This window comes from Coturnix japonica, chromosome Z (assembly GCF_054131305.1).
Source record: "Coturnix japonica strain WE chromosome Z, WE-NBRP24, whole genome shotgun sequence".
Taxonomy (NCBI): Eukaryota; Metazoa; Chordata; class Aves; order Galliformes; family Phasianidae; genus Coturnix; species Coturnix japonica.
Genome location: NC_140702.1, coordinates 72,779,654 through 72,794,135, shown reverse-complemented (window position 1 = coordinate 72,794,135; position 14,482 = coordinate 72,779,654). Strand labels below are relative to the sequence as shown.

Genomic DNA, 14,482 nt, shown 5'->3' with positions numbered 1-14,482 from the left:
GCATTTCTTTTGTATTTACTATTGGAGGCCACAACCAGCTGATCCATACACTACTCCATTGGCAGATGAGATCCCATCCTCTGCTTTCAGCATCTTGCCTTGCTGGGGCTGAAAAAAGCCTGCTGGATTCCACCCTATCACCTTTTGGGGTGAATATTGAGAATTATGGAACGGGGAAAAAATATATAAGAAAATTCAGCAGAGACATTGAGATTTGACCCACTTCTGGCTACTACCCACTATCACTGGGTGATAGGATCTGGTGGATGTTTGCCACCTATGGGCTCTCCCCTATACTGGATACGGCTCATGGGCTGTGTTCAGCAAGGTCCAGAGGCTTCAGCAGCCAGAACATCAGGCCAAGCTCCTATCTGGGAGGTGAAGATCCTGCTGGAGTGATCAACTTTGGTGTTATCATATTCCTGTGTAGGAAATGCAGATAAATAGGTTGACAAAAAAGCTACCTGTCAGTCCTGGCTGGGTATGTTCAACCTAAGAACTGTGCTGAGCTCTGGGCTATGCTGTCCTAGGAAGCACAAGGGGAAATTTGCTGATGTGGCATGAGCAACCCCACTGTCTGTATGGCAAATCATGAAAAAAGCTCTTTTTTTTTTTTTTTTTTCATTTTTTTTCCCCCAAAAGACTTTAAAACTGTCCTTTCTCTGTACAAAATCCTACTCCACCCCAGCTCTGGGAGTCAGCCTGTTGCTACAACAATTAGCACTACAAAAGTAATAAGCAGAGTGGAGTTTTTTCCAGAGGCTGGATTTATATTAAGCTGCTAAAACCAGCACATTCCTGGCCAAATGGAGAGTGGGAGAGGGAAAAGAAAAAAAAGCCAAAATGTCCTAATGCAGAGCTCAGGGCATCTATCTGCTGAACTGGAGCCTCCTGAAGCCATATTTTGTGTTGACTGTCCTGTACCTTCCACCTTATTTTTGAATGAATGTGGGTGAGAAGTGAAAGCAAAGGACAAGGGTGGAAGCTGCAAAACCAGGCTGTCCCACTGTTTTTGTGATCCCCATCATTGGGGTATCACAATAATGTCCCATGATTATGAAAACTTTGATGCTTCCAGGGAGACCAAGGAGTCTTTTGCAGCGTCACATGCTGGGAGGGATGGGCTATTTCTTGCTGCAGGATTTAGACAATTAAACCAAAAATCTCCACGGAATTGCTATGAAACATCTGGTGGCATTCGATTTACCCATAACAACCCCATGTGTGCAAAGGGAGAGTAATTGGAGGCTATGAAGAACCCATCCTACAGCCTCTCCTACCCTGTCATTATGTGCAAGGAGAAGGAGGAGGAGGAGGAGAAGGAGAAGAAGGATAAAGAAGGAGAGGGAGAAGAAGGAGAAGAAGAGGGAAGGGCTGAGGGAGAGGGAGAGAAAAAGGGAGGGAGAGAAAGAGGGAGGGGAGAAAGAGGGAGGAGAAGGATAAGGAAGAGTAAAAGGAGAAGGTAGAAAAGGAGAAGGACAAGGAGAAGGGCAAGGAGGAGAAAGGAGGGGAGGGAGAAGAAGGAGGAAGAAGGAGGGGAAGAAGGAGTGGGAGGAGAAGGAGAAAGAAGGAGGAAGAAGGAGAAGGAAGGACAATAGGAAGAAGTCAAAGGGAAGGAAAGAAGAAGGAAAAAGAAGAAGGATTGAAAGATGAAGAAAGAAGGAGAAGGAGGAGAAAGATTTACTCCTAGTGCTGTACAGCTCTGAGCTGCAACCCATGGGCCATCCAAAGGTTTGTATCCCGTACAAAAACAAATAAGAGGTGATGCAGGGAGAGTTGATGTTCACAGGGAATAGCAATGTCACACCGTGTTCAGTGCTGTTGTCCCTTAAAGGGTGCAGCTCTCTCCCTCCTAGTTGCAGTGCTCAGTGGGGCTGTTATCAGATCACAGAGGTATATTCGTGTTCTGCTGCAGCAGCTTTGAAGCAAAACAGATTGTGATCTCAAGCAACTCTCAGAGCTGTAACCGTTTGGAAGGACATCAGCAAGATCTCAGTGAGCAAGTGTGTTTTCCATGTTTTCTGATAGTATTTGTATCAGCTTCCTGCAAAGGCAGCCTCATTTTGCCTTAATATGGTGTGTCCCTTACACAGACTTTCAGGTTGCTGGGGGTCCAGCAGGTCCCCAGATTTCTCTTATCATCAGCACCTGTCCTCAGGACAAGCTCAGCCCAATCACAGAGGAGCTGTACAGGATGCAGAGTTAGGTGTTGACATGCTTACGTTCCCCAAGGGTGACAAAAGGGTGGAAAATGCCTTCAGCTCCTCCTGCATTAATATAAAAGTGCTTTTTACATATTCTGTTTTCCATTAGGTTTCACTTTTCTTACTGATTCAGGGTTGGAAGAGGCAGAAAAAAGCTCTACCACCATGCACGTGCTAAAGGATTTACCCTAAAGAGGTGGCAGGCATCAACCTGGAGGGGATTTTACATGATGGAAGGGAGTCAGGGTGAGGATGGTAAATAAAGACCACACGAGAGCCCTTCCAGCTCATTTTGTACAGCACGGATTTATAGTTAGCAATGCAGTTCATTTTATTAGTTATAAATAAAGTACAAAAAATCCACCAAAAGTGAATCTAAGCATTTACACAATTTCTAATGTCTTTTCATTTCTTCAATGCACTATTGCTTTAATATTAATAATAAATATTTTTCTAGCTTTCTTCTATAAAATAGTCTATGTAGCAAAATGTTGCACAGCACAACAGAACAGCAGGAGTACAAAAATGTGGGTGATCCTTTCACTGGCTCGGGCCATTAAAGGAGAGGATTTTTGTTTGCTCGCCCCGTGCTTTATGCGTCCCTTTCTCGGTGTCTTTGCGGGGTTGACAACCAACCCCCATCCCCACACCGCCCAAAACCACGGCTCCAGGCTCCAAGGGAGGAGCAGCAAAGGGAAAACGCGAGTCAGAAACCTGGGGTAAGGCAAAGGCAACAAAGCAGAGCAGCACCCTGAAGGGAAAAAAGGAAGCATGAAGGTACGGTCACATTGTGCCTTTCGGCCCCAAAAGAGAATTGCATCCAAAGCCTCTTGGGGTGGAGATGCATCAAACTGTTTCAGCGTGGCTGAGCATCTGCATGGACCCGGAGCAATTATGGCTTAAAGCTTAAAATATTGTCAAGGGTGCTTTAACCTTCCTGCATGGTGCAAGCACTGGATATCTGGGCACCTCTGGGGAAGGGGCAGCAGTGTTAGCAGCAGTGTGGTCATGGATGCGGATGGGGACGTGGACACTTGGACACCTGCACTGGGGATGGAGAGACCAATACAGGAATGGGACATCAGCTGGGAGCTGGTCCCCCTTGGAGTGACCCAATAAGGTCATGGGAGGGTTCTGGTGTAGCCCCAGCTCTACAGTGGATTGACAAGCCTGAAGTTGAGGTTTTCTACCCCAAATAAATAAGGGAACAAAAACAATTGGAAGGCTTTCAAGGTCTTTTGGGGGGAGAGGGGGGCTTCTACTCCAGGCATGTTTTACAGCTGGATTATAGCTGGTGTTTGTGGCCTGGTGTTACAAATGGATCCCAGATCATCCCTACAACCGTCCCATCCCTCTCTACACTATTCTTCCAGCCATATCTGGAAGCAGTGAAGGAGCTGATGTCCCACCATCCCGATGGCACTGCACCACGAGGAGCAGGACCTCCATACCAAAAGAAGACGGGATGCTCGACTTCTATAAACTGCAGAAAAACCCTTGGATTTGTGGTCTGTGAGCTCATCGATTCCCTCTTGCATCCCCCCTCTGGAGCACCCAGCAGGGTGCTGATGGAGATGGTTTGACAGGGCGCAAATAGCCAGAGCAAGCACTAAAAATTAAACAGAACCGCAGCACCGGGGCTCCCTTCCTCATTGTATGAAGCAATTTGCAGAGTCATGCACTGAAGGCATGCATTGCTCCAAGCACAGCCTTGCAGTCGTTATTGCAGGAAGCGTGCAGCAAGAGCGGGAGCATCACCAGTGGCACTGGGACAGGGCAGGAACCGACCGAAACATTTTGGTTTTGGAGAACGCCGTTAATCCCCTTCAATGCACAAGGACGTGAGTGAAAGGATCACCAGAGTTTGATTATGAGTGCAAATAATATTCATATATATGTGCTAAACACAGTCACTATATTGCAGTTTTTCCACTATGTCACAGCATACAGAATCAAAGGTTTGCATTTTTATGGAATGTATCCAAGGTAACAGCACCACAGTAATACAGTTTGTAATCACACACCCTGATTATTATTATTATTATCTTTTTTTTTTTCCTTTTCTATTTTTCTTTTGTTTTCGACAAGATAAGCATTATCCCCGACATCCCATGTTGAATTTCTTTTTAAAGTACCGACGCATGCAAAGCATTCCATTCCCAGAAACAATGCAAAAAAATGAGGTAATAGGAGTAATAATAATAATAATAATAATAAAAACAAAATTAGTATTAATTTCTAAATAAATAAATTATAATTAAAAATGCGAGAAAAAAAAAAACAACTATAAAAATAATTAAATAAGAACCCACGATATCTACAAGTTAGTCATAAATTATGATTGTTAAATATAAGGCATTTAAACTCACAAAACCCTGTAAACTATCAATGTTTTTTTGTTCCTGGAGTGTGTGTTTCTTTTCCAGCTCCTCCTACCGTCGCGTACGCACGATTCCAACCCACACAGGAACCTGCAGGTCCTCACACACCGCGGGATCAGTCACTCACACCTGACCATGGGAGTTTTGGTGCTTCTCTTCACCAATTATTGTGTTGGTTTGGTTGGTTTTTGTTAGGTTTCTTTTTTTTTTTTCTTTTTCTTGGTTTATTGTTTTTTTTGTGTGGTTTTTTGTTTGTTTTTCTCTTGTGTGTGTGGTTTTGTTTTGTGTGTTTGTTTTTTTTTTTCTTTTTTTTTTTGTTTTTTTGTTTTTTTGTTTTTTTTCTGGTTTTTCATCTAAAAACTGTGCTTGTTCATTAGGCAAATAGTAATACTTTCGCATAGGCTTTAAGAAAACACGCGGTTTGGAAGCGCTCCTCCTTTCCTCCCTGCCCAGCCAGGGGCCTTATGGCCCCGTTCCTCCCCTGCTTTGCCCCCAGCTCACACCTAGGTGTGCCAGGCCAGCTTACAGTGCCTTTCAGGAATGACATCTTGCTTTTCTTGTCCATATTATTAGTAGTATCAATGTTATTTTTAATGCTGCTCCAATCTGCTGCTGCTGGAGCCAGCCCCATGCGTATCACTGAACCATGGGGCGGGTTGAGTTAGAAGGGAACCTTAAAAGCCACCTGGTCCTGCAATGAACAGGGACACCCACAACTCCATTAGGTGCTTGAGCCCTGTCCAGCCTGACCTTGGGTGTCTCCATAGTACATCTCTTTGGATGTACCCATGGGTCATTCCTTGCCCCAAGGAGCCCATATCCCATTAAAGAATGGGGGCCTGTGCTCATGCCAGGTGGCAGATATATGTCCCTGTGTCAAATTTGTGTCACCATGACCTTCCCTTTACTTCCTCCTACCTGCACAGGCACAGAAAGAGAGGGAAGAAAGACTCCTTGATCCCCATGTCATCTCCTTCACTTCTCTTTTGGTTGTAGAAATTACAATAGGGAACACTGGAGGAGGGCAGTTTCCACATAGAGTTCACAGGAACTCCACCATCTCCCAAATGGCAGTTTAGGGTCATTTCTACATGAAGAGCATTGCTTGGCTCAGAGAAGCCAGTGCTCAGCTCTGCACATCTGCTTTTCGAATATATAAAATTTCCAATTCATCCCCCTGTCTCCTACACTTATCTCTTTTGCTTTCTCAGTGTGTGTGGGGAGGGGGAAGTGGAGGGGGGTGGAAGAAAAAGAAAAGATATTTTCATTAAAAATAAAAAAGGTTGTGAATGCTGGTTCTCTGGAGGGCTGTCCTCTGGGTCTCTGTGGGTGATGTCTTTGTTTTGGGAGATGGAAGTGTCCCATTCCTTTGGGGAATGCCTCCAATTTTATGCATTATTTTAATGGGCATTGATAAATTAGATTCCATTTTAATGAATTCCATATGAATAAGGAGTGAAATGTCTAACAGTGCTCCAACGCAGAGCTAAACCAAGCTCTCCAAAAAGCAGAAAACCCTCCAGATCCAGCATTCCCTTACTGTGCCCAAACAACCATGGCACTGGCAATTCCTCATGAGCAATGAGTTTCCTCCCACCCCATTATCAGAGCTGCTCGGGGAGATTCAGCCCTGCAGACTAAGAGCTTGAGTGGATTAAAGGGAGCAAAAAAAAAAAAATGGAAAGAAAGGAAAAAAGGCTTCCACCTGTGCTGTACATCTGCTTATTCTCCCTGCGTTGTGTTCTCTCACCAGGGAGGTGAAGCACGGTGTGTGCATGCAATATAGTGGTTCCTCACTTCCTTTCTCCCATAGGAGTATGGGTTGGGATGGGGGATGGGAGTGGGGCAGTTTGGCTGCTGCACTGCCCTGCCAAGTCATAGCTTGAGAAATCTCCCCAGAATCATAGAATCACAGAATGAATCATAGAATCATAAAATCATGGGATATCTTGGGTTGAAAGGGACCTCAAGGATCATCAGGTTCTATCCCCTCTGCCACAAGCAGGGTAATCAGCTGTTAGATTGAGAACTCAATCAGATTGCCCAGTGTCCCATCCTACTTGGCCTTCAACACCCTCAGGGATGGGGCATCCACAACCTCTCTGGGAAAGGGACCCTTAAAGGCCATCAGGTCCCACTCCCTGCAGTGCACAGGGACACCCACAGCTCCATCAGTGCTCAGAGTCCCTTCCAAGATGACCTTGGGTGCCTGTAGGGATGGGGCACCACCACCACTCTATTCAGCCTGTGGCAGGGCATCACCACCCTTATTGTAAGAAACTTCTTCCTTATATCCAGTGTAATCTCTCCTCTTTTAGTTTGAAACCATTTCCCCTTGTCCTATTGCAATGTTTCTGAGAAGCTATACCCTAAATCACAGGAGACGTCCAACCCTGGGGAGACTTGAGCCACAGTGCTCTGAAGCCAACCAGCCTGCAGCTCACCATATCAGTAAGATCATTCACTATGGATAACAGAGACCATGGAGACAGCCCACAGCCTAGCGTGGATTTTAGCATGCTGAGCTACACGAAGAGCAAAGAAACAGCATCCACCTCAACACTGTGCCCCTACAGAAAGCATTCAGCAGCAGCAGAACAGCAGGAACGAAGCCTCACCTTATTGCTTCATTCATTTCATTTCCAATTTGTCTGTTGTTTTTTTGTTTTTTGTTTGTTTTTTTTTTTTCTTATTTTAGTGTATTTTAAGCATCTCTAAATTTGCAACACTGTAAAGGCAAGGAAAGGAAGCACGCATGGCTGAGGCAAAGAGCGCAACCCTTCTGATTGTAAACAGGATTTTGCTTTTTCGCCTCTTCCCCCCAAGGGTGGGAAAGCTTGACCTCTGCATTCCCCTTTTGCAATGTATTAATCAGGCACCAACATAAGGAATCCATGAAAAAATATTTGGTGCAAATTAGGTAACAGCAACATGTCCACCACAAGATGAGTAGGGCATCAAACACAACATTTCTTAAGCTAACATGCTCCAGCTGCCATCCATAGAAATAGCTAAAGGACCCCTATAACATGTTTCTACGTATTCGAGAGGTATATATACAATCCTCATGAAATGCAGGATTGACAGGCCAGACTACCACAACTAGTTCCTTCATGTTCAACACTAAATCTTCTGTAGCATGGGGTCTCTGAGCTCCGGGAATGCCAGCTCCCTTTCACCGGGCCCGTATCCTGCGCATGTGCAATATCTCCTACTGCTAGATATTGTACCAACACCTCCTCCTCTCCCTCTCTAACTTGCCTGCAGACTTTTCCTCTCAATCAAATGGCTCAGAAGGCAAAAAATTTTGCTGCAAGGGTTTATGGCCATACGACCTGATAAGGAAAATGGTGTGTCCAGCCAGTTCTTTCAGCTGTCCGAGCCGAGCTGCGTTTCAATGTCCACCCTGCAGATCGGGCACTTCTTGCTGGTAGCCAGCCACTGGTCCACGCATACTTGATGGAAGAGATGCATGCAGGGTAACCTCCTGTGGGAAGAGAAGCACCATTAGCTTTTTAAAAGTTGCAGAAAAACCTCTGGTTTTATAGTCTATGAGCTCATCGGTTTCCTTCTGCATCCCCCACTAGGAGAACTGTGTTCTCAGAAGGAGTGGTGGTGCAGAGGCACAGGCTTCCCAGGAAGGTGGGAGTGTCCCCATTCCCTGAGACATCCAAGAGCCATGGAGATGTGGCACTTGGGAACATGGTTTAATGCACATGGTCAGGGCACTGGGTTTGTGCTGCATGATTAGTGGTTTTTTGCAACCTGAATGACTCCATGGTTTTGTAATTCTACTCTCCATCATCCATTTGGGACAGTGTGAATGGAAGAAGCCTAAGACATCCAGAAAACAGCATCCAGGATTGGGGAATGCACTAATATAGAGGCATTTGTGCTTCCCAGACCCTACAGCCTCCACCAGCAACATCAGCAGTAGATCAGAGATGATTGTCCTTGGTTATAAATGTCCTAACCTAGAAAACCCCGTGCCCTCCTGACCTGAGTTGCAGCGACCAATTACCCAAAATTGCTCTATCCTGTCCTCAAACCAAATTCCCCTGCACTTGACATCTATTTTATCTTTTATCATATGTTGGTTATCTGCAGAAGCCACACATTGATGTCCATGAATCCCAGGTGGCTTCCTGAGACATGCTTCTCACCTCTCTGACATCTGACCAACAGTGTGGCTTTGGAGCAGGTGATCCACACCCATCAGGTCCTACTGCACAGAACTCCGCCTAACTATGGCCCTTACCAATATCCAATTAAGAAGTGTTTTCTTTCCTAAATCCTAAAATAACCCAAGGGAGTTTGTCAGGACAAGAACAGGGACAGTCTCATGGAAGCACAGTGGTGTTATTAAACCAACACAACTGAGATGTTACTAAGAGACTGTCAAGCAACGGGAAAGGGTCATACCTGACATCTTCTCCATCTTCAAGCATGGACAGACAGATTGTGCATTTCTCATCAGTGTCTGACTCCTCTCCATCCTCTTGCTCAGCTTTACCCTCCTGTGGTCTTCTCTGCAGCAAGAAGAAAGATTTAATTTGGTTATGACTCAATTTTCTTACACTCTGCTAACCCTGCATAGTTGCAACAAGGCAAAAAAAAAAAAGCTTAGGGGAACCAGATAAGCCAAAGTAGTCACTGCCTCCTTTGTCCTCCTTGGGTCAAGGATGGTCCCATAGTCTCCTTTGATGGGGGCTTCTCTTGAAGACCCCAAAATATATAGTCACATCTGCCAGCAAGGGCAACAACTTTGCTGCCGTGCAAGCTCAGTCAATGGCTCAGCCATGCACTTTAAGCTCCTTTATTTCCTTTTTCTCCAGTGCACCCATCCAATTAATAGAATTTTTCTGGATCCACTGGAGATGTGGTCACAGATAAGTGCAGCAAAGAGCTGTCCCACTTCCAGAGTGGACAATGCAATATAACTTCTTGTTCCTGCTCAGCTGGGAATGACAAAAAATGAGATCTCTACCCAAATGAGCAACATTATCATTTTATATTTAGTAGAACCCAAAAATTTGGCATTCTTACAAACAGGAGATCAGCTCCAGCAGAGATGTCCTTTGCAAAGCAAAGGGATAACAACACTTGGCCAACAAAGAGGGGCTGGCAGCCATGCCATGATTTCAGGGCTCTCACCTTCTTGTACTTGTGGGGGAAGGTGAATCTCTCAATGGTGTTCTGGACAGCCCCCCGACTCACACTGCCCAGCCTGTCCTCCAGCTGCAGCAGCTCCTGAAACACAGAACAACAAATAGCAAAGAGGCATCAGTGGAAGAATACAAGGTTCCACCACCCCACTGCCTGCCTGCCAAGGAGCAAGGCTCCATCCTGCCCCGTCCTTGGTGGAAATTTCCATTGAACCCAAATCAGTAATAATTTGATGATAGATCTGAGCTTTGGCTGTTGGGCAATTCACTGCGGGATCAAGGTGCAGAGCTGGAAGCTGGATATCCAACAGTTAAGAAATCAGGGTGAAGTTTGTTTGGCGGGTTGGAAAAATGAATCATCAATCAATCAATCAGTCAATAAAACACAGAACTGGAGTACTTTATTCCCAGACAGGAAGGGAGCCAGACCCAAACATGTGGGTAGACCATCCTTCACCAAATCCACTCAACACCTCTGGCCTCTTGGTTATTATTAATTGCTGCAGGTTTAGTCCCATTCTCATCTGTGACTCCCATGCCAGAAGGCAGAGTCTGATGAGTTTATGCCAGAGCTTGCATGGATTCCCAGGGTTTAAAAATGTAATTATTTTTGTCCCCAAGATACATACTTCATAGCTCTCCCGCACAGCTGATGTATGCCTGCTTGGGTTCAGTCCCTGAAGAGCAAGTAACTGGAGCTGAGGATAAGGGTAATTTCTGATTTCATGAACAACCTGCAAGAAGCAAGGGAGGAAAATAAAGCCACCTGTGCTAGCGCAAAGAAATCCCTCATGTACCTGATTTAATTTTAGTGCTTAAAAAATTGAAAATGAAAGAGCAGACTGACACCTTCCCCAATGGGAATATTTTAATAAGCAAAATTGAGCAGAATAACAACAACGACAACAACAACAAATATTAAATAGATCTCCTTTAAACGATAACAACCAGCATGCATGTCTTCTGAATTAACTCTTTGCTACAGTAATTCCCGCTGCATCCGTGACACTGAAGTTCCAAACTCTCAACATGGATTGGCTTGTAAGGAGACTTAATTTAATGTTTAAGTTGGTGGAATTTTCTTCATCCAGGCTCCAATACTGAAAGCCAGTACTGAAGTCGTAGTGTACAGGTGTCAGGTTCTGACCACAGCAGGATGGAAAAGAACTTAATAAGGATACTTCAAGGATGAGAAGTGCTGCTCAGCTCCAAATGCAGCTCCCTGCCAGGAGAAGAACCTAGAAGTGACCCTTCATGTCAAATCCCACCTCCATTGGTGCAACAGGTCATGAAAAACTCAATGTGTGACGTCAAGGCTGACAGTGATGGCAACTGTGATGAAGGACAGCAAGCACGTGAAGGTGCCAAATACCACCAGTCCTCCTGCCTGCAGGGAGCCCTGGGAACCCACGCTTTACTCCAGTATATCATAATAATATTATTATCAATAACTGCAAAGTCTCACATCCTGCCAAGGCTTATGCAGATCAGCCTGTGAGTGCTCTGCAGGCAACGGACTAACTCTTTCCAGAGCAGCTGAGCTTTTCTTTCCTCTCTCTAATCCAGAGTGCAATGATACAACATTATCCTTTCAGACACTCCCTCCCACGGCCGGAGATAAGTGGGATTCGCAGGAGACAGGTGATAGAAAGATAGCAGCCTTTATTTTGACTGCCTTCTGGCAGACAATGCATAAAACATTTCTCAGTGAAAGCGTTTCACTTACCATCTGTGTTGAGGATGTGCTTCTGGGGAAGTGATGCATCCGAGGTGTAGCTAAGTAATGCTGATAGGGCTGGGGGACTGGGCGGACCTGGAACTGGGCGTGAGTCAGACCTGCATCAACACTGAGGTCCCTGTGGGTGCAAGGATGAAGATACAGTTCTGACTGTCTTCTTTCGCGGTACAGAGCCCAAAGAAAGGTCTCACCTCTCTCCCACCTCAAAGATGGAGGGAGGGACTGATTTTATGCCACTTAGCATTGGTGGTAGATGGGGACAGGGGCTATAGGATGTAGCACGACAGTTTTGGTGGCTTCATCAATCCCCAGTATGAACAGCTCAACCTTGCCAACCAGGTCCACTCTGCATCACCAGCACTGCAGATGATTACACTTTTCCTAGAGTATTTTGCAGAAATACAGAGGAATGGTGGGTACTGCTGGGACACAGCTAAATATTATCCACGATGATCATCTCCCTGGAAGTGTCCCAACCCAAGACATGGCACAGTTTTGGGGGAAGAAGGAGGGTCACATCAAACTTGTCCTCTTGGATCCTCAGAACTCTTGTTGGTGCAAAACAAACTAACAAACAGACTAAAAGGTTTGGGGGAATTTCTGGGTGAGGCACCTGGTCCTTCCAGAAGTCATCCCAGCTCCATCCTGGGATTTCAGATAACCAAGATCCCAGCAAATGCTGCAGCACTGCTCAATCCAGAAAGCAGAGCTGAACCTCAAACCCCATTTCAACACTGCATGGATGGGATGAGAGGATACCTAATGCAGCATCTCCATCTGTAATCCAATTAGCTGGTCCTTTGTCTCTCCAGCCAAAGAATCTCTCAGCAAACAAGTGCTTTGTATGTCATTTACTTGATCATAATTACAAAAGCTGGCACGCTGACAGCCTTTGTCTTCATGTTTTCCAAACCAAAGCTAATTAGGACACTGAGGGCTTCTCATTTCAGCCTGAACTTCTCCTCTCCATGGAGGAGAGTAGCAAGATCCTCGGCTTACTAAGATCAGTCCAATCGTGTCCTGGAGCAGCTGTGAAACTGCTGATGCTCGACACCAGTTAATGGTCATGGAGGGACAGTAAGTGCAGAAACCCTTTAGTCAACTTGGACTGTGTACCAGATAACAACTTCAGGGCACTCATACACCATAATAAGTCACCAACATGGAGTAAAAAGAGGGTTGTTCTTTGCTAGCCGTGTGCTGGCAAAACTCAGAAGAGGATAAATCACTGCAGGAGACTGTCAGGAACAAAGCTGGGGTGGGAATCTACAGGAATGGGCATTTTCCAGCCCCTCCATCACATTTTTGGAGAGTTATCCAAGATTTATCCAAGAGTTATCCAACTCAAGACCATTGAAGATTGGAATGTTCTATTGGAAATGAAGAGACAGTGAGTTCATCCCTGCTGCTGGCATGAGGCATGGCCTTGGCTGTCTCCTCTCAGCCTGCCTATATTCCCTGCCTACAAAGTAGATGCGATAACCCATAGGGTGAGATCAGGGACTGAAGGGGTCTCTGAGAGATGAATGGGTATTATTAACTTGCTTGAGTAATTGCAATGACAATACTTTTGTTGTACAGTGGATTCTTAAAACCACAAATTACTGTTCCTAAGTGATGCTGTGGGCCAAAGCATAATGCTGGTGTTTGAAAATGAATAAGCAGAGCACATTAGCTACAGAAAACCAAAACCAACCATCACCTTCCAGCCTGTGCTACATGTACAGCACCTGGATGCTCTAAAGTGAGCTTCAAGAACTGTAGTATATGGGCTGCCAACAACCAAAAACCAAAGGATAAAGGCAACAGGTTGAATGGTCATCACTAAATGCGTATCAGAAAACAACTGAAGGAAGAAAGTGGGAGTCTATTTCTTTTTCTCCAGAAGGCTTTAACCCAGGGTTGTCTGTCTGAGATAACAAATCACCGACAGCTCCAACTCCCATCTCTGTTTCCCATTGCAGTTCCTACCACCCCCTGCCTCCTAGCAAGTGCTGTCTCTGCTCATGCAGTGGTAACACATTAGATGAAAGTTTCTGTATCTGTCACTGGGCAAAATTGTACATGTGCCCCGAGGGAAAGTGAGTCACCCAAATATATACACACAGTGTATGATTTCTGTCATCCTCACTCCTTAGGTTTATAAAGCTATGGAGCAACACAGGAGGGGAGGAGGGAGGAGGAAGGGATGATTAAACAATGCTTTATCAGATCCTCCTAATGATTATAATTAAGCAGTATGCACAGAAAAAGAGGCAGAAAAAAAAAATGGCTCTATTCAGATGGAATGTGAACTGCTTTGCAACCTTATCTGAACAATGTCCCATTGGTCAAACTCACTGCATCGTGGTGCCAGCAATGGAACACCTGAGAAGAAAATGACGAAGGGATCTGGCCATGTTTTGAGTCATATATTATTATCCTGGAAGGTAATAAAAATCCCTGTGTTATAAGAACTCTCCGTTTGAAGAGCAAAGTGTTCAGATGTTAGGAAATGCCATAATTAAGATTTCCTGTACCATTTTATTTTGGTCTCCTTGTGCTTACACATTACGATTGTCTCTAATTACATGTTCACATGCTATTTTCTCCATTCAATGCAGAGAATGGACTTTGCTCAGCTAACAAGCAGCTATTCAGAAACATGTTTCTATTTTCCTCTTCTTCCAAGTAGGGCCCAGTGTCTTACTGAGAATGCTAATGCTCAAAACTTCCTCTGAAAACAGAGCAATCAATCGTTTCCTTGGCTTTTCCAGAGCATCAGACATTGAGAAGGGAGAATCATCAGTGGTTATTTATCCATGCAGCCCATCCTGGGAGGTGGAGCAGTGCCATTCTGTCTAATTTCAACCATGGAAAAGCTGTGGGTGAGTCACAGAATCACATTTTGAGTTCCTGGTGGGCAACAGAAGACCTCATTCACACAGAGGTGCTGGACTGTGGGAACCAGTCCCTGGGTTGTGATTCCAAGGAGGCTGTGCCCTGAACCAGGAG

At 45.1% G+C, this 14,482-nt stretch overlaps 1 protein-coding gene across 1 annotated transcript in view; it reads right to left on the bottom strand.

Moving 5' to 3' along the window:
- Nucleotides 1–7,383: 7,383 nt before the first annotated feature.
- The window catches only part of ARK2C (arkadia (RNF111) C-terminal like ring finger ubiquitin ligase 2C), a 34,787-nt gene continuing 27,688 nt past the window's right edge, over nt 7,384–14,482 (bottom strand). The window contains exons 4-8 of the mRNA XM_015848228.3: nt 11,477–11,606; nt 10,380–10,484; nt 9,740–9,835; nt 9,008–9,114; nt 7,384–8,072 (exon numbers count right to left, since the gene is read on the bottom strand). Of these exons, the coding sequence (XP_015703714.2) occupies nt 7,955–8,072; nt 9,008–9,114; nt 9,740–9,835; nt 10,380–10,484; nt 11,477–11,606 (556 nt within the window). The 3' untranslated portion in view covers nt 7,384–7,954. The remainder of the gene's footprint in view (nt 8,073–9,007; nt 9,115–9,739; nt 9,836–10,379; nt 10,485–11,476; nt 11,607–14,482) is intronic.